This window comes from Carcharodon carcharias, chromosome 25, assembly GCF_017639515.1.
Source record: "Carcharodon carcharias isolate sCarCar2 chromosome 25, sCarCar2.pri, whole genome shotgun sequence".
NCBI classification, from domain to species: Eukaryota; Metazoa; Chordata; class Chondrichthyes; order Lamniformes; family Lamnidae; genus Carcharodon; species Carcharodon carcharias.
This window is the reverse complement of record NC_054491.1, coordinates 20,679,780-20,700,093: the sequence shown is the minus strand read 5'-3', so window position 1 is coordinate 20,700,093 and position 20,314 is coordinate 20,679,780. Positions and strand designations below refer to the sequence as shown.

At 42.6% G+C, this 20,314-nt stretch overlaps 1 protein-coding gene across 1 annotated transcript in view; it reads left to right on the top strand.

Moving 5' to 3' along the window:
• Positions 1 to 7,661, top strand: part of nlrx1 (NLR family member X1) — a 32,665-nt gene extending 25,004 nt beyond the window's left edge. The window contains exons 6-8 of the mRNA XM_041174095.1: positions 2,869 to 2,955; positions 4,249 to 4,500; positions 7,214 to 7,661. Coding sequence (XP_041030029.1) covers positions 2,869 to 2,955; positions 4,249 to 4,500; positions 7,214 to 7,532 — 658 coding nt within the window. The 3' untranslated portion in view covers positions 7,533 to 7,661. The remainder of the gene's footprint in view (positions 1 to 2,868; positions 2,956 to 4,248; positions 4,501 to 7,213) is intronic.
• Positions 7,662 to 20,314: the final 12,653 nt, after the last annotated feature.

Genomic DNA, 20,314 nt, shown 5'->3' with positions numbered 1-20,314 from the left:
CCATTGGTTTCAGTAGTTTTCATTAGTTTAATGCATTGAATAAAATGGACTTATAAAGAATTTGGCAGAATGAAAGGGCTAGATAGGGTAGATGCTGAGAGGCTGCTTCTTCTGATGGGATAAGGGGTCAGCCATTTAGGACTGAGATGAGGAGAAATTTCTTCAATCAGAGGGTAGTGAATCTTGGCAATTCTCTACCCCAGAGAGCTGTGGATGCTCCGTTGTTGAGTATATTCAAGACTGAGATTGATGTATTGCTTAATTCCAAGAATTTGAGGAAAAGGGCAGGAAATTGGAGTTGATGTAGAAGATCATCCATGATATTGAATGGCAGAGCAGGTTTGAGGGTCCGTATAGCCAACCCTTGTCCTATTTCTTATCTTTACCAAATAGTTGAGGTCCCTATTTATTGCTCCCTTAAAGTGTGGCCATGTTGTAAATCCTATACACTCATATAGCACTTGACACCGGTGATTAAAATGTGTTTCATAAGCTTTTATCATCACAATTGGCTTAACCTTTTGAAGACATAACAGAGAACATAATTTAAATAAATATTTGCCCTATTACAGATTTGTTTCCATTGAAAACAAAAGCAATGTTAATAATATCTACTCTTATAGTGGAGCACATTTTTGGTGTGATTGTGATTTGCACTGATTAGATAAATGTTCGTGATTTTCTCAGCTCAATGAAGATGGATATTGTGCCTTTCACAACCCCAAGAAGTGGTCGCAAAGCACTTTCCATTCAGTGAAGTACTTTTTTGAAGTGTAGTCATTATTGAAATGTGGGAAACATGGTGGCCAGTTTGTTGTCTGTGGGAGCTTGCTGTGCACAATGTGATAGTGAACAGAATATCTGTTTTGTGATGTTGATTGGGGGGATGAATATTGATCAGGACACTGGAAGAACTCATTCAGTCTGCTTCAACATAGTGCCATAAGATCTTTTACATCCACCAGAATGGGCAGACAAGGCCTTGGTTTAACAACTCCTCCTCCAAAAGAAGGGACCCCCAACAGCGCAGCACTCCCTCAGTACTGCACTGGTGATGCCCAAGGGATGGATTTTGAAGGGTCGTACTACTTGTCCCCCGGAAGAAAAGTTGGTTGTCTCTTTTAAAAAAAAAAAAGGCCACCCCGCAGTGATGATACACAGTGGATGACTGTAACAAGTCGGGAGTTGGACTTCTGCCCCTCAGTGGAAGGAAGTCCTGCCCTTGAGAGGTGCCAACCAATCAGGTTGGCCAGCAGCTCTTGCAGTACAAGTCCAGATCTCAGTGATGGATGCTGCTGGGACAGCGGAGCTTGGAGGAGGGAGCACCACCTCGGGAAGGAGTGTCGTGGATGCTGGTGATAGGTAAGTTTGGGCTTTTTGGGCAGAAGATAGGATGGGGGAGTGGATTTTAGAGGTCAGACAGGAGGCATAAAGAGTGGGGGAGGGGTTATGATCTTAGGAGGGCAAATAATGTACACACACACCCCTCTGCCTTCCTTCCTTCCCACTTTTTCACCAACTCAGGTGAAAAAAACAGCCTTGCCAATCTCTCCTGCCTTCCACTGCCCAGTGCATTATAACAGTGGAGGCTGATTGAGGGCCTTAAGTTGGCAATAATTGGCCACTTAAGGGCCTCAATAAGCCTAAGGACAGGCAGTATAGTTGGTGCTTTTACGCCTGCCCCCATATCTGGGTGGGCAGGAAGGCAGTGGGCTCCCTGCCCACCCACTGCCCACTAAAAACATGCCCAACTTGCGGGGAGGGGGGAGGCATAAAATCCAGCCCCTACTCTGGAGTGGGAATTGAACCCAGGACCTTCAGACTCCAGGAGTATGTATGCTACCAGGTGAAATACTTTAAGGTACTGTACTTCAGTGTTGTGTAAACAGAAACAAGTCTTTCAACATTGAAGGCCAAGAAAGTAAAATTAACGAATTAATAATCATTTATCAATGTCTCTGTATTATTGGGGTCTCTTATAGTATGCATTCATGTGCTTTTTAATATGATTGTAGTAGTAAGGATATTCTAGACTGGTCGCAAGAAGCCTTTTTCTCCATTTACAATTACATAAATGCTTATAAAGAAAAGCTAGATAAGCAAATGATGGGGAATGGAATATGCTGATAGGCTGAGATGAAAATTGGTGGTCAGAGGCTCACAAGCAGCCATAAAGGCCAGTTAGACCATTTGGGCTGAATGGCCTGAGTCCCCAAGGCAGTGTTGCACATTGACCCAGTCCTGTTGGGAGATTCTGGGTGGTCACTCGGTATCTGTCTCCTTGTGTTGAATGTTTAACCGGTGGATATTCATATACAGAATCAGGCAGCACTCTGAGTCGCAACTATAATTGTTAAACTATAGTTCAGTATAAATACCAGTGTCCACTCTTCCCTAATGGATTCTCTCCCTGTTCAGAAGCCAATCTCCTACTGAGGAAAAACCCAGCCCTTAAGTACAGGCTTCAACGATCATCACCTGCTGTCAATTCTCTTAGCTTGCCCTGGTTTATTCTTAAAGGGACCTGCATTATTAACATTGTCATTGACCACCTCTGCTAAGTCCTCTACCAATTCTGACTCTCTACATTCCCATTGTCCATGTGGGTGAGCAACAGGGGATGGATGAGACCAGTGAGCCCTGTACCCCACCCAACAAGAGTCAACTGGACGAAAGAGGGTGAAATTCGAAAGGAAAAACGCAAGTTACAGGAACTGTGGTGGTACTCTCAATCTGGAATGTTTTCACTCATTTGGTTCCGCTAATTTGGAAATGCCACTGCTGTTGCCAGGCAACACTTTCAATTTTCTTAAGCTTGAGGTTCTACACTTACAAAATTAAAACTTTCTGTTCTCTTTTTTTTTGCAGTTTACAGTTTAATAATCTAGGTCTTAGTGCCTGGCAAGAGGTCAGTAATCTGTTAATGGATCCGAACTGTGCAGTTCAGAACTTGTGGTAAGGCAAAATCTTTGTTCAAGGCAAACTCATGTGTTTTCCTCTGTGATATGAATTATTTTTTTAAAAGCTACTACCAAAACCGAAAAGCTTCTAACATTATTGCGCAGTTCATGTGATCAACACAGCATTCACCACTTTAAACATTCACTCCATCCACCACTGACGTCTATAAGATGCGCTGCAGCAACTCACCAAGACTCCTTTGACAATACCTTCCAAACTTACAAACTCTAACACCTAGAAGGACAAGGGCAGCAGACGCATGGGAACACCACCACCTGCAAGCACCCCTCCTAGCCACATATCATCCTGGCCTGGAAATATATCGCAGTTCCTTCATTGTCGCTGGGTCAAGATCCTGGAACTCCCTCCCTAACAACACTGTGTATGCACCTACACTACACGAATTGCTATGGTTCAAGAGGTCTTATGGGCAATAAATACTGGCCTAGCCAACGATGCCTACAGCCCAAGAATAAATAACGTAAACGTAATGATGTTGCTGTTGTGATCTTGGGGTTCTTTTCCCTTTAAGACCTCAAATTTCAGACGGTGGAGTAAAAATGAAGTCCTCAGTGTGTCCAGGGACGGACACTGAGTTATCTGATCGTTAATTTATTTATTATTACTAATTTTTGCACAACACCTGGTCCCTTTGAACTCCCACACTGGATCCCATTGCCTGAGGTGATTGGAGAGGATTTTTCCCTTATTGGCTCTGGGGTTTTTATCTCTTTTTATTGCCTCTCCTATGGCTGAGAGGTGGTTGGAGTGGGGTGGAGAGTAAGAGAGGAAGGAGGAGTGAGAGAAAGGGGGAAAGCATTTAGCTTAGGTGTCATGAATGTGTGGCAGGCTTGTTGGACCATCCAGTCTTTCTTTTGACCATGAATTTTGTATCTTTTTTATATAACTAGCATCACCATGAAGCACTAATGAAGCTCGGTCAGGTTTACCAGTCCTGATTGTCCCCTAAGAAACTCAGGTCTATTTTACGAGTACGCAGACCCTCGAGCTCCCAGCACACATGTTGAGAAGAGAGCACCTGTGGCTTCTTTAAAAGCTTGCCCCTGGAGAGTGAGACTCCATGTGGACAGCATGCATTTGGAAAATGCACGAGGAGAGTGTTGGGTTTGGCTGTGATACCTTCCATGGTCAAATAGTGAGCTGACCATTTTCTAGAATCTCGCATGAGGGGCCAAGTACCTCATTGAGGATGTTCCCCAACATCCCTCTTTCCTCAAGTCTTTTTGCAGTGTGATAAACTTGCAATTTTTGATGCTTCGTTCCCAGGCTTTGTGATAATGCTTTGTCGGAGGCTGCAATTAATTGCATCGGACCAGCCATCGCCCACAACCGCTCTGTCACCCAGTTATCACTGCACCACACATCCCTGGGAGACGAGGGTGTGAAGGTGCTTACGCCTTACATCAGAGATAACAAGCATCTGAAAGAAATCAACCTAGCAAGTAATCTCATCAGGGAGGATGCTGCCATGGCCTTCGTGGAGATGATCAAGAAACATCCAACTTTAGAAAAAGTCCAGTGAGTAAACGTCAGTGTTTTCAGATGGAATGAATCATCAGCCATTGTTGAATCTTCTGGAAGAACATTAAAAGTAGCAGCTGGAGTAGACCCCTCTGGTGTTTTAAATGTGGGGAGAGGGGTATAGAGAGGCGGTGAGATTCAGGGAGAGAATTAGAAAGATTAGGGCCCAGGAAGCTGAAGGCATGGCCATTAATGATGGAGCGATTAAACTCTGTGGGATGCTGAGGAGGCCAGAAATGGGTGAATGCAGAGACCTCAAATGGGTGAATAATCCATGGTTGTTTGTGATGAATGTGAAGGAGGAGGGGAATAAAATAAACTCTTTGCCAGTTGACAGCAGACTCAAGGTCAAAATTATTTACCCTTGGGTGAAATGCACTATAGAAATGCGAGTACTTTTTTGTTCCTTTTTTTTAAACTGGTTCAGCAAAAAATTGAGATGTGCCTTTACATTGTTGAAAGTTGCAAGATAAACCCTTAATTACTGGGTGTGGTGTTTAAAATCTCCGCATGTGTTCTTATTGCCCACATCCAGCCCTCTGCATCTTAATTAAAGGAATTGTTGGCCATGTGTTTACTGCCTTGGCATCAGTGTATGGAGCTTGTTTGGCCCTGTGCATCATACCAAGGTATTACTGTTCACAGAATAATGAATAATGAGTTGTTAATGAGAGGGTGACTGCATTAACCTCATCTAACTTCAGTGATGGTGTGATACAGCTCACTCAGAGTCTGTACTGCTATGGCAACATGTATGTAAAAATGTGCATGTTACTGCCTAGAACTATGGATAGTAATGGTAGAGGCTCCAACATTCTTTCCATCACTTGGCTGACCAGGAGTCTCTTTCCCCACCTGCCATTGGTACGTATTGGAAGGATTTGCAGGTTGATACTCTACCTATTTGGCCACATTATGAATTCACCATCCTTGGTCATCAAGTCCTGGACTGAGTCTCAAACTTCAGCTCCTGACTCGGGGGTAGGGACACTCCCCACTGTTCCACAGGACCTCTCTAGCCTCAGTTGTAACCATGTAAATGCTGACATGCACCTTGAATAAAAACAGAAAATGCTGGAAAAACTCAGCAGGTCTGGCAGCATCTCTGGAGAGAGAAACAGAGTTAACGTTTCGAGTCCATATGCCTCTTCAGAGCTAAAGAGAAATAGAAATGTGATGGGTTTTATACTGTTTAAGAAGGGGTGGAGCAAAATAGAAGGTCAGGGGTAGGTGGGAGCTCAGAAGAGATTGACAAAGATGTCATGAACACGAGGCAAAGGGAGTGTTAATAGTAGTGTTAAAGACTAAAGGTGCTGATAGTGGCATAAAGGTAAAATAACAATGTGTTAATAGCACATGCACCTTGAAACTTCTTGTTTCTGTTATTTTAATGGTATACTCACTAAGAGATTTTCTTTGTTTATCAGGTTAATCTCTAGCAAGGAACAAAGTGCTCTATTGTGGGTATTTTTCTGTAACCATCAGCTTTATCATGTGTAGCACGGCTAGCTGCTGTGTTCTGCTCCCTTTAACTTTCCTGAAAAACCTGTCTATGTCATAACTTCAGAATCTCAGCCAGCTGGTTTCACTCTGCGATACGCCCAGATTCAAACTATGCGGAATGTGTACAGTCCGCACGCACAGGCTATTGGGTCCAACAAATCTATCCTTTATCAGAGATTAGTCATGTTCTCTCCCCATTGCTCAGCCCCATGTTTTCTCCCTCTTCATCCACATTCTCATAATTTATCTAGATAATTTTCCCCTGTAGAAATATACCCAAACATCTCTCAAACCTATTCAAGCTGACTCTTCCAATGGTTACACTGAATAATAGAAACATAGAAATTAGGAGCAGGAGTAGGCCATTCGGCCCCCCAAGCCTGCTCCGTCATTCATTATGATCATGGCTGATCATCCAACTCAATAGCTTGCTCCCGCTTTCTCCCCATATCCTTTGTTCCCTTTCACCCCAAGAGCTATATCTAACTCCTTCTTGAAAACATACAATGTTTTTTGGTCTCAACTACTTTCTGTGGTAACGAATTCTACAGGCTCACCACTCTCTGGGTGAAGAAATTTCTCCTCATCTCAGTCCTAAATGGTCTACTCCATATCCTCAGACTGTGACCCCTGGTTCTGGACTTCCCCACCATCGGGGACATCCTTCCTGCATCTACCCTGTCTAGTCCTGTAAGAATTTTATAGGTTTCTATGAGATCCCCCCTCATTCTTCTGAACTCCAGCGAATATAATCCTAAACAACTCAATCTCTCCTCATATCAGTCCCGCCATCCCAGGAATCAGTCCTTCACTGCACTCCCTCTACAGCAAGTATATCCTTCCTCAGATAAGGAGACCAGAACTGCACACACTATTCCAGGTGTGGTCTTACCAAGATCCTGTACAATTGCAGCAAGACATCCCTGTTCCTGTACTCTAATCGTCTGGCTATGAAGGCCAACATACCATTTGCTTTCTTTACCGCCTGCTGCACCTGCATGCTTACCTTCAGCAACTGGTGTACGAGAACACCCAGGTATCGTTGCACATTCCCCTCTCTCAATTTATAGCCATTCAGATAATCTGCCTTCCTGTTTTTGCTACCAACATGGATAACCTCACATTTATCTACATTATACTACATCTGCCATGCATTTGCCCACTCACTCAGCTTGTCCAAATTAATGTTTGTGCATTTTGTTTTCAGCCTGTATTTAAATCAGATCAGTGACAGTGGAAAGCAGAAATTGAGTGCGCTGAGGTGGGAGCAGGACGCAGTGAATGTTCTGGTTTCAATCTCCGAAGAGTCAAACATCTCACCCTACTGGACACTGATCCTAAAGAATGTTGCACAAAACGCAGTGAACAGGGATAAGGAGCTTGTGGCTGACTACCTGACACTGTTCCAGAATGAGGTGAAGTTCAGCCGACGGCAGACCCATAACCCCTGGAAAAAAATAAAACTTCTGCAAATGGAAAATCGGACTGAAAAGTTGTTGAAACAGATTCAACAGGAGATTAATTAAATCTGGGGTCTCACTAGCACAGTACGATTTTTTTTTTTTTGTTTTTAAGGAGACAGCATTTGCACTGGTCGCTCTTTTGGTGCCATTACATTGATGACATACTTTCTGTCACACTCTTATCTGATTATGGAAGGGGAGCACAGTTCTAGCCTCCTAATGTTTAGGCTCTGAACTCGCTTGGGGTTTTGGTTGCACATAATGTTCCTATCTCTCCTCCAAGTATTGCACTGGTGGTTGTTGGAGGGTGGGCAGGAGGAGAGATCGGAGACACAGGACAGTTACTGGTCATAGACCCTCACTGGACACCTCCCACTGCCCCAACCTACAGTGTAAAATAAACCCTCCAATATTGGAGTGAACCCTCCCCAAGGACTGGGGATAGATTTTCAACTTGACACTTGGTCATATAACTGATAAATTTCAGCTGTCCCTTCTAGAAATCAGGGCTTTCTAAAAATGATTCACAACAGACTGGCAGAAAGTTGAAAATCTCCCCTAAACCTCCAGCATTGCCTGGAATTTTCAAGAATTTAAAAATTTATCTCCAGGTCACTGCAGCAAGCAGAAAAATTATAGTGCCTGTTGAAAATAATCTTTATTTCAAGCACTTATCTAAAATTTTTAAAACTTATCAAGACAAAAGCAAAATAGTGCTGATGCTGGAAATCTGAAACAAAAACAGAAAATGCTGAAAAAACTCAGGTCTAGAAGCATCAATGGAGAGAGAAACAGTTAACGTTTCGAGTCCCTATGACTCTGAAGAAGGGTCATATGGAGTCGAAACATTAACTGTGTTTCTCCCTCCACAGATGCTTCTAGACCTGCTGAGTTTTTTCAGCATTTTCTGTTTTTGTTAGCGATAAAAATTTTACAGTTGGGGGTGAGAGAAGGCTGTTTGACAGGGACAAAATGGTTGGAGGCTGGCAGTCATGTGATGAAGCCTCCAGGATTAAGCTGAACCACAGTTGGCAACCCTCAACCCCATATCTGTCCCGTTCAGGATGATTAAAAAAGAAATACTTGCATTTAAATGATGCTTTTCACAATCGTCGCATGTCTCAAAGCGCTTTACAGCCAATTAAGCATTTTTTTGTAATCACTGTTGTAATGTAGGAAACTCAGAAGCCAATTTGCGCTCAGCAAGATCCCACAAACATCAATGACCAGATAATTTTTTTCTCTTTTGTTACTTTAATTAAGGGGACAAATTATTGGCCAGGACACCGGGGCTAACTCCCCTGCTCTTCTTTGCAGTAGTGCCATAGGAGGCAGACAGGCAGATGGGGCCTCAGTTTAATATCTGACCTGAAAGATTGGACCACTGACAGTGCAGCACTTCCTCAGTGCTTCATTGGAGGGGTCAGCCTTAATCTTTGCGCTCATGCCCTGATGCAGGGCTAGAAAGTTTCACTGTCAGCTGGGAGCCTCGACAGACTTGAGAGCAGAACAGGAGTTGGGCTCCAGTATTATAGACAATTCTCTGACCCACGCTTGTGTCTTACAAGATCCTGTGGCAACAGGTGACCCCATCAAATTCAACTGCTATAGGATTCCCCTCCAGCATCTCCTGCACCTGCCTGACTCCAATTACACTAAGGCTACTTAAAAACGCGTTGGGATGTTTTGCTACTTTAAAGGCGCTATATAAATACAAGGTTGTTGTTTTAAAATGAATCCACAGCAAACGAGAGAACAATGATAAAAACAAAAACAGGATTACCTGGAAAAACTCAGCAGGTCTGGTAGCATCGGCGGAGAAGAAAAGCATTGACGTTTCGAGTCCTCATGACCCTTCAACAGAGGACTCGAAACGTCAACTCTTTTCTTCTCCGCCGATGCTGCCAGACCTGCTGAGTTTTTCCAGGTACTTCTGTTTTTGTTTTGGTTTTCCAGCATCTGCAGTTTTTTGTTTTTATCTCTGAGAGAACAAGGATTGCTGATTGATTGTGTTAGAGAACTCATAGAAATAGCCAATACTCCCTCTAGAGTCAGAAACTAGAAAATCACGCAGCTGTGAGGAGATTTTAGCATTTGAAAGCATCAGTGCATTTTATTACAAACCTTTGCTCATTATTCCTTTCAGTGAGCACTTCTGCGAAAAAAAAGCTGAACTATTCAGCAAAACAGGAGCACCTTTTAAAAGATAATAAAATTCATTCCAAGTGAGGGGTCTTGATAAGAGTAAATTAGGCGAAACTGTTTCCAGTGGTAGGAGGGTCAGTAACCAGAGGACACAGTTAAGGTGATTGGTAAAAGAACCAAAGACAAGATGAGAATTTTTTTTTACACAGCGCGTTACAACGATCTGGAATGCAATGCCTGGGATGGTGGTGAAAGCAGATTCAATAATAACTTTCAAAAGGGAATTGGATAAATACTTGATGGAGAAAAATTGCAGGACTATGGGGAAAGCGCAGGGGGAGTGGGGCTAATTGCATGGCTCTTTTTCAAAAGGCCAGCACAGGCATGATGGGCCGAGTGGCCTCTTTCTGTGCTGTATCATTCTCCATCTTAACTTTTGACTTTGTTTGCTAGTTTTGCACCACGAGATGTGAATTATTTAAAGAAACAAGCTTACTTTTAGTGCTTGTGCAATGACTTAGGCATTGATAGTATGTGAACCGAGGGAACACTTCATATTGGGGTGTTTTCCCACTTTGCAATTGATGTATTAACCATTTTCCAAATCTAGTTGTCCACGCTGATTAGTGTCAAGTATTTTACCATGCTTTACGATATGCACTAGAATTCCTCGAAGGTCTCAGGGACTTTTATTTATTGATTTTTGGATGTTCCTACTTACTCTCGAGCAGGACAGAGTTGATTTTCAAGTACAGTGTAGCTGGAAGCATTAGCCATTTATAACAGAGCTTTGAATGTTCTTGTTTGCTACAGAATTTTTTTTCTAAGGATGTTGTTGGGTGTCTGCAGCAGTGATTCCAGTCAAGGGAAAGAACATTGAGTAGTTACTGCACTCATCTACTTTCTCCCCTTTTACCTCTCCTCTCCTAAAGGCACCAACATCTGCTCAGGTAAAATCTGTCCTCCGCAGGACTAGCTAACCAGGCAGTATCTCACTGAGTTATTCATGTGTGAGTTGAAGACAGTGAATGTTGGAAGTTGTTTGTTTGTTGCCATCCCTAGTTGCTCTTGAGAAGTTGGTGTTGAGCTGCCTTCTTAAACCACTGCATTCCATGTGGTGTAGGTACACCCACGGTGTAGTAGGGGGGTGCCATTCCAGGATTTTGACCCAGCAACGACAGGAGTAATTATATAGTTGGGATAATGTGCGACTTGGAGGCATGGTGCTCCCATACACCTGCTGCCCTTGTCTTTCTAGGTTGGAAGATGCTAAATGAACCTTGTGCTGCCCTAAACCAACAGAGGGCGCCAAATAACAATCATGGACAATTGATTCCCCTTCCAAACACGGGTTAGAATTCACAATCCCAAATTGAAACTAAGGGTCATTTCATGATGGCAGTGAGCTCTTTGTAGCGTAATAAAGAAACTGCATTTGTATAGAACCTTTCATGATCTCAGGACATCACAAATCACTTTACAGACAATGAAGTATATTTTGGAGGTATAGTCACCGCTATGATATAGGAAACATTGCAACCAATTTGTTCACAGCAAGCTCCCACACCAGCAATTTGATAAGTGATCAGAGTTTTTTTAATGATATTGATTGAGGAATAAATATTGGCCAGGAAATCTGGGTGAGCTTCCCTGCTCTGCTGGTGCCATAGGGTTTTTACAATATTAGCAAGGGCAGAAACCTCGATTGAAAGGTGGAATCTCTAGCAACGTAGCACTCTGTTAGCACCGAAGTGAGAATGTCAGCCTAGATGTTCAAGTCTCAGCTCACTTCCTGATTGGCTATGGGAGGCAGGATGATTGTGTTGGGGAGCCAATGGCAGAAGGTTTGGGGATATGTGGTTGGAGACCAAAGATTATGTTTTGAAACATCTCGGAATACGTGCAGATTGGCCACTCTACGTCTGTCAATTTCATACTGACCTGGAGTCAAAATTCAGCCCATCATAGCTACTAGCTCTTTGAAAGAGCTATTGAATAGTTCTACTCCTGCCCTTGCCCCATATCCCTGTAACTTTTCCTTTTCAAGTATATAATTAATTCCCTGTTGAAAGTTTCAGGCAGTGCATTCCAGATGAGATTTCTTGTATTTCTTTCCCCCAACAAACCTCAAAGACACTCTAAGCGTCATCAACTTGTATTTATATAGCGCCTCTAAGCTAATAAAACACTTCACAGGAGCATTATAAAATATGACACTTCATGGTGGTTTTACATAAGAAATAGGATTGGATGATTCTTCACTGTCAGTCAAATAGCTTTATTTTGCTGCATTGTCAATATTTTCATACCTGACGAGCAAAGATTTTCAAAGAGAAGGAAACAAACATGGATGATTGTTCTTCTGGGTTCCTGACAGATTAACCTTTGAATCTTGGAGCGTCCAGGATTGTCCTGGTATCTCTGCATTCTCCTGCAGAGTGTCTGAGCTGGCCTTCTGTGAGGTATGGATACCAAGTTCTTGATTTGAAAGGGGTTCTCTTTGTTCTGGTTGTGCTGGTGAACTTGAGAGTTTAACTTTTAGAATTATTTTTTGCTGCAGAAATAGTTTGTTTCACTTGTGGTCTCGCATTTGGACCTTGAGTTTTAGCCTTGTTGCACTTGAAATCTGCAGAATAAGTTTAGTCCGAGTTCCAGGTTTGATTTACTAAACTGGGTTTCTCGCGCTGACCTGTGGAAATCTGAGTTCAGGGGCCAGTGACCTCCAGGATTTTACTTTTATTTTTTTCAGGAAAATCTTGAGGGATTCACAGAACTTCCGCACCTGACTTTGGGATAGGCTGTCTCAGGGTCATGTATTTGAAAAATACAAACTTTAGTCTGAATTTTTATTTTAATTTTTAAATTTGGACTTTGAGGGATTGTGTAAAACGTACAATATCAAATTTCCCTCCCCATTAACATATCTCTCCTCAATTTTTATTTCAATTTGACTTCAGTAAACATCCAATAGGGAATTCAGAAGAAAATTAATTTACCCAGAGTGTAGTAAGAATGTAGAACCCACTATCACATGAAGTAGTTGAGGTGAATAATGTAGGTGCATGGAGGTCTTGTGGTGCAGTGTGTCCCTACCTCCTGGGCCAGAAGGTCCAGGTTCAAGTCTCACTTCGGGACTTGATGGCCATGGGAGATGAGTTCAAAATATGGCCAAACGGATTGATCATTAGCCTGTAAATCCTTCTAATATGCCTGATGGCAGGTGGTAAAGAGCAGGAGGGTTTCCTGGTCAGCCATACTGCAGAAGGCATTGGCAAATCACTGCAGTACTTTGCCAAGCATAATCATGGACCAATCCAATGGAAGTCCATTATTGCCAATGCCTTTTTAGAATATAGTACCTGTGGGTCAGAGATGCAGAGGGATCTGGGTGTCCTGGTGCATGAATCACAAAAGGCTAGTATGCAGGTACAGCCAGTAATTAGGAAAGCTAATAGAATTTTAGCATGTATTGTCAGGGGAATTGAATGCAAAAGTAGGGAGGTTATGCTTCAGTTACACAGGGCACTAATGAGACCACATCTGGAGTACTGTGTACAGTACTGGACTCCCTATTTAAGGAATTCATTAGAAGCAGTTCAGAGAAGGTTTACTTGACTAATACCAGGAATGGATGGGTTGTCTTATGAGGAAAGGTTGGACTAGACTTGTATCCACGAATTTAGAAGAGTAAGAGGTGACTGATTGAAACCTTTAAGATCCTGAGGGGTCTTGACAGGGTAGATGAGGAGAGGATGTTTCCTCTTATGGGAGAATCTAGAACTAGGGGGTCACTGTTTTAAAAAAAAAAAAATAAAATAAGGGGTTGCTCTTTAAAGACCGAGGTGAGGAGAATTTTTTCTCAGGGTCGTGAGTCTTTGGAACTCTCTTCCTCAAAAGGCAGTGAAAGCAAAGTTGCTTGAATATTTTTAAGGCAGAGGTAGAGAGATTCTTGATAAGCAAGGGTGTGAAAGGTTATTGGTGATAGGTGGGAGGTTACAGACAGATCAGTCATAATCTTATTGAATGGCAGAGCAGGCTTGAGGGGCTGAGTGGCCTACTCCTCATAATTTGTATGTTCGTACCTGAAGGATATAAGGGTATAGATGCATTTAAGGGGAAACTAGATAAACACAAGAGGCAGAAAAGAATAGGAGGATATGTTGATGATCATAGATGAAGAAGGGTAAGAGGAGGCTTGTGCAGAGTATAAATACTGGAATGGGCCAACTGGCCTGATTCTTGAAATTCTGTGTAAATAAGAATTAGAAAAGATGTATAATAGGCAGCTTTTTTTTATTCTTGGGATGTGGGCATCACTGGCAAGTCCAGCATTTATTGCCCATCCCTAATTGCCTTTGAACTGAGTTTCTTGCTAGGGAATTTCAGATGGCAGTTAAGAGTCAAGAGTGTGGGTCTGGAGATGCATGTAGGCCAGACCAGGTAAGAATGGCAGATTTCCGCCCCTAAAAAGCATTAGTGAACCAGAATAGTTTTTGTGACAATTTGATAGTTTATGGTCACCTGTTACTGAGACTAGCTTTCAATTCAAGATTTTTTTATCAATTGAATTTAAATTCCACCAGCTGTTATGGTGGGATATGAACCCATGTCCACAGAGCATTAACCTGGGCCTCTAGATTACTGGTCCAGTGACATATTCACCAGCACCTTCCCCATATCCAGTATTGGCTGTTGTGCACAATCACACAAGGTCACAATTACCCCTTTAGTCTCCCAAGTTTTCCTAATAAATTTGGGGTGATCCCAAAGGGGAACAGTGTTCCCAGTGAATTGTGGCATGTGTGGAGTCTGGTGATTTTACATCCCTTAAAATCAATTGAGTGCAAAATCGCAGCTGACACCATGGTCCCCTGCTTGGATATCCTTCTCGCAACTCTCCCTGTCGTCATCACCCCTTGAAATCTAATTTTGATCTTACTCAGCAATATAATTCTACTCGTCAATAGTAATTATCTCCTCGTTTTTGACCTCCTAAGACAAATATCAATAGGGATGAAAGCAAAATACTGTGGATGCTGAAAATCTGAAATAAAAAGGGAAAATGCTGGAGATACTCAGCAAGTCTTGCAGCATCTGTGGAGAGAGAAACAGAGTTGATATTTCAGTTCGATGATCCTTCATCCCAGTTCTAATGAATGGCCGCTAACCTGAAACTTTTTAACTCTTGTTTATCTCTAATCAAAAGAGACATTGTTACCTAAAAATTACTAGGTGCTACTTTTGAGTTTGCCAAACTCATTGAGGTAAGGAAACATTAACAGTTTTTAAAATAATAATTGAGGAATAAAAGGACAAATAGCTCTGGGATACGGTTATGCAATTTTTTTTTAACATGTTTTTGGAAAACCCAGAAATTAGTTGTCGCAATAATCTAAAGGGCTGGAACTATATGTATAGACCTGAGCTGATTGTATTCAGTTTGGGATTTAATGACATAACAAGACTTTGGAATTGAGACAATATTGTGTAATTGACGAGAGAGAAAAATAAAACAAAATAAAATTCTGTTTCTAAGTCAGGTTGTTTTTTCTCTAATTTTGTCTCCTTGCCAGTACTTCCCAATATAATCCACCCAAGTGGGTACTTGTCCTTTGTGGGTGGAGACTATTCCAGTCAAACTAACCCCATTCCCAAACGCGCACGTGCGTGCACACACACACACTGCTTTCCAGTAGGGATTACCACAAGCCATACTCCTGCAAATGCTTTTTTTTTTCATACGTTGTGATAATTGAGACTAAATGCTTATTCTACATTGGGGAAACCATATGTAGATTGGGTGACCATTTTGTGAACATCTCAATTCAGTCCACCAGTGTGACCCTGAGCTTCCTGTCATCTGGAGTTTTAATTTCTCTTCCCATTCACATTCTGACCTCTGTATCCTTGGTCTCCTACAGTGTTCCAAGGAAGCTCAACATGAACTAGCACCTCACCTTTAAATTAGACACCTTGCAACCTGAACTCAACACTGAATTCAACAGCAAAGATACCAGTGATGCCAATGTCACCAGAATGAATTGTAAAGTAACAGCTACCATATGTGGCATGAATGATGACTTCCCTTCCTGGGTGAGATAAGGGAGATAAAGAAAAAGTGTTCCCATTAGATGATGGGACAAGGCAGAAGGTAAACAGATTCAGGTTTTTGGCAAGAATGTGAGGAACTTTTTTCACGCAGCGAATGGTAATGGCCTAGAACCCTGTGCCTATGAGGGTGGTGGAAGAGGAGATGATCAGTGATTTCAAAAGGAAATTGAATGAGCACTTGAGGGAAATCAACTGGAAGAGATGAAGGATAGAACGGGTGAATGGGATGGATTGGACTACTCTATAGTGAACTAGCAGGGACTTGATGGTTGGAATGGTCTCTTTCTGCACTGTCATGACTCTATGACCCTCCCTGGTTTCATTTTTTTGTTCTTTCAGATGTGCTTCTGTGCCTCCAATGATATTTTCAAGATTGGGAGAACACTGCTTGGGAAGATAAAGGTAAAGGCATCAAGGCATGTTCTGGCGCTCTGTGATGTTAACATGTTGGTGTGCCATGTCTCTGCTCCCTGATACTTTAAACAAGGGCCTAAGGATGAAGAAGAGAGTGTGTGCAGTGCACAGGAATTCATTTGACCTGCTATCGTCTACCCCTAACCCCATATCCCGCTGCCTTCACCATGTTATGCTGGAGGAACAGGTTCGAGGTCTCCAAGTAGATCAATGTTGTCAAACTGAAATCATTGTCTAGCCACGTGTGTGTTCATTGGGACACTTTTAGCCACACGCACTCATTCTGCATCAACCAGGACAAGGCACCCCATCAACCACCTTCAACATTCTCTCCCTCCACCATCGACACACATTGGCAGTAGTGCGTAGCATCCACAAACTACTGCAGCAACTCACCAAGCTTCCTTCAACAGCATCTTCCAAACCTGTGACCTCTACCAGCTGGAAGGACAAAGGCAGCAGATACATGGGAACACCACCACCTGCAAGTTCCTCCCCACCCATGCACCATCCTGTCTTGGAAATATATCACTGTTCCTTCAACTGTTGCAGGGTCAAATTCCTTCCCTAAAAAACATCTCCATGAAATGGAAGGTGGCTATGCAGATGCAAATTGGCAGCCATTTTAAAGCAGTGTCTTTGTTTTTTTTTAGTGCAATGTCCCTTTTTTAAAACAGTGTCTCCTGCCAATGCAAGATGGCTGCTGATATTAGTAGAGGCATGCGCACTGATCTGCCCATGCGCAGAAACCCAATGACGTCACTCCGCTGTGCCCAGCCTGCCATGAGGCTTTTCTTGACGAGGGATAAAAAGCTCCCAAGCGCAACTTCAGTCAATAAGTTGTCCCGAACCAAGGTTTTCCTTTTTGAAAGAGTGCCAAGGTGGGCGGGTGACCTCATCCAGTGCTCATGGTGTGGGTGGCCAGGGGTGTGTTTGTGTGTGTGAGAAGCAGCCTCCCCCCCCCCCCCTCCACTGCCCCTGTTAACAGATTAGTTTGAGGCTCTCAGGTGAACTTCACTCTGGGACGATTGGCCCTGGGGGATGGAGGAAGGCAGAGGATTCTCCACAAAGGGGATGAAGAGAGGAGGAACATTCCAGTATCCTGACCTTTGATTCCCTAAGTAAGCCCAGTAAAAGCACCGCCTTGTTGCTCGTCGTTTATTCATGGGCACTGCCTACTCTCGCTCGCAATGACTTAACTGAGTGAAACACTAGAACTGTGCATGCACGGCGTTAGCAACAAGTGTGGCCTTTTTATAAAGTTTAATATGTGAAAGCAACCAACGAGACATCAAATTAATTCCACACAGCACACCTTTGCGTCAAAAGGATGCAAGAAAGTCAGAAACCAGAAGGGAGGAAGTAAAATAAAAGCAGCAAAAGAAAGAAGGTAGTCATGGAGAGATCCCCTCCCTATACCTTTCCATCTCTCTCCGCTCCTTTAAGATGCTCCTTAAAACTTCCTTCTGTGACCAAGCTTTTGGTCACTTGTTATACTATCTCCTCATGTGAAGCCAAACCTTAAAATGAGGCTCCATCTGCCCTTTCAGATGGATGCAAAAAAAGCCCCATGGCACTATCTCAAAGAAGAGCAGGGCAGATATCCCCCCACCACATCCTGACTAGTAGTTATCCCTCAAGAAACATCACTAAAACAGAATAGCTAATCAGTATCAAATTGCTAAACAAAAACAAAAATACCTGGAAAAACTCAGCAGGTCTGGCTGTGAAGTGCTTTGCAATATCCTAAGGTCATGAAAGGCGCTATATAAATTCAAGTCATTACATGGATTGGCATCAAACGTTTGTCTGATGAGACTCTTGTGAAGTGCCTTGGGACAATTTACTAGGTTAAAGTTGCTATGTAAATGCAAGTTGTTGTTGTAAGGAGATTGTATGTGCGTCTCTCTTTCTCCCTCCCTCTCTAGGTCAGTTGTGGTGTTGAGCTTATGAACTAAATTTCAAAAGGAGCATAAGATGCCCCTTCATCCCCTGTCGCACAATGTAAAAAACTTTTAACCTGACTCCATTGCTTAATTAAAAACAATCAAAAAGATTCATTTTATTTTATGCTGCAGCAGGTGGCTGGTGTCCTGGGACATGAATGTGCAGTCGTGACCTCCTTGTTACTAATTTGTAGCAGTGTTTTCTAAAGAGCTGGTAGAATGTTTCCACTGGCAGGAGGGTCCGTAACTGGAGGACACAGATTTAAAGTAATTAGCAAAAGAGCCAGAGCGGGGAATGAGAAGTATTTTGCGCAGCAAGTTATGATCTGGTGTACACTGCCTGAATAGGTGGTGGAAGCAGATTTAATAGTAACTTTCAAAAGAGAGTTATTGGATAAAGGGAAAAAAAATAGCAGTGCTATAGAGAAAGTGCAGGGGTATGGGATTAATTGGATAGTTCTTTCAAAGAGCTAGCACAGACATAATGGGCTGAATGGCCTCATTTTGTGCTTTAAGATTCTATGATTCACTGGAAATGAAAATGGAGAAAAATGCGTAACAAGCAGCTGAATCATAGAATCAATATCACCTGCTTTACATCAAAAATTATTTGTATACTGTTAATTCAATATAAATGAACACAGAATCTATTCTCCTCAAGGGGAGAGATATCAGTGCTGGGTAATAGCACGTTATCACATCTGAGTCAGCACCAGGTCCGACTTAACATAAAATCAGCAATTTACAGCACAGGAACAGGCCATTCTGCCCCATAGGTCTATTCTGGTGATCTTCAAGGCTCCCTCTTCAGGCACATTAAATTCACATACACTGAGGTAATTGCATAGTTACACGTATCTGTATCTTTAAGTAAAACACACAAGACAAGTTTTGCAATTAACTGCTGTAATGCAATCAATCTGCATTTTTTTGCAAATTCCTGCTGCTCTCGTGCAGGGGAGCAGTTCAAATGCTGGAGGTGGTACAAGGTAGAGCTCGTACATCCTGACTCTTCACCCTTCTACCTCACTTCCTGCAACTTGTACACTTACCTATGGTCAGAGGCCATGGACAATGACAGCTTGCAGTCAAACAGGCAAAAGCATAAAGGACACAGAGGCCTAGGAATCCAAACCTTGTACAGGTGAGTGTATGGCAGCTTGTGTATGAGTTGTTTATATGTGACACTAAGCAATACATATCAGGAAGAATTTTGGATTTCACAGGCTATTCTGAGCTGTGTTGGCCTGTATCACCCATAGATGAACAACAAGGACAACTTTGTACGGTTTTCACATGTACGCTGGCAACACCCAGCTCTCTTTCACCACCCACCTCTCTCGACTGTCTATAAATTATCAGACTGCTTGTCTGACATCTAAAACTGGAGGAGCAAAAATTTCCTCCTACTAAATATGAGGAGGACCGAAGCCATTGTCTTCAGTCCCCACCGCAAACTCCATTCCCTACCTACCAACTCCATTCCCTAGAAATCAACTCCATTCCCTAGAAATCAACTCCATTCCCTAGAAATCAACTCCATTCCCTAGAAATCAACTCCATTCCCTAGAAACCAACTCCATTCCCTGGAAACCAACTCCATTCCCTGGAAACCAACTCCATTCCCTGGAAACCAACTCCATTCCCTGGAAACCAACTCCATTCCCTGGAAACCAACTCCATTCCCTGGAAACCAACTCCATTCCCTGGAAACCAACTCCAGTCCCTAGCTACCAACTCAATCCCTCTCCCTGGCAACTATCTGAACCAGACTGTTCACAGCCCTGGTGAATAATTGATCCTGAGTTGAGCCTCTGATCCTATATTCACCACATCACTAAAACAGACTATTTCCATCTCAGTAACATTACCTATTTCTACCCATGCCTCAGGTGTTGAAACCTTCATCCATGCCTTTATACTTCTAGATTTGACAATTCTAATGTTCCCTTCCAGCCTCACCAAGGGATCTTATTCAAAACTCTTTTGCTGTGTCCTAACTTGCACCAAGCTCTGGGATTTTTCCTTCTTGGCTGCTGCAAGCAGTAGATCAGGCAAATCAATAACATAACTTGCACTTCTATAGCGTACTTAACATAATAAAACAGCTCAAAACTCTTCACAGGAACGTTATGAAACAATAATTTAACATGGAGCCACATAAGGGGTTATTAGGATGGGTGACCAAAAGCTTGGATACTAAACAAGGCTCCTTCTACAGCACCTACC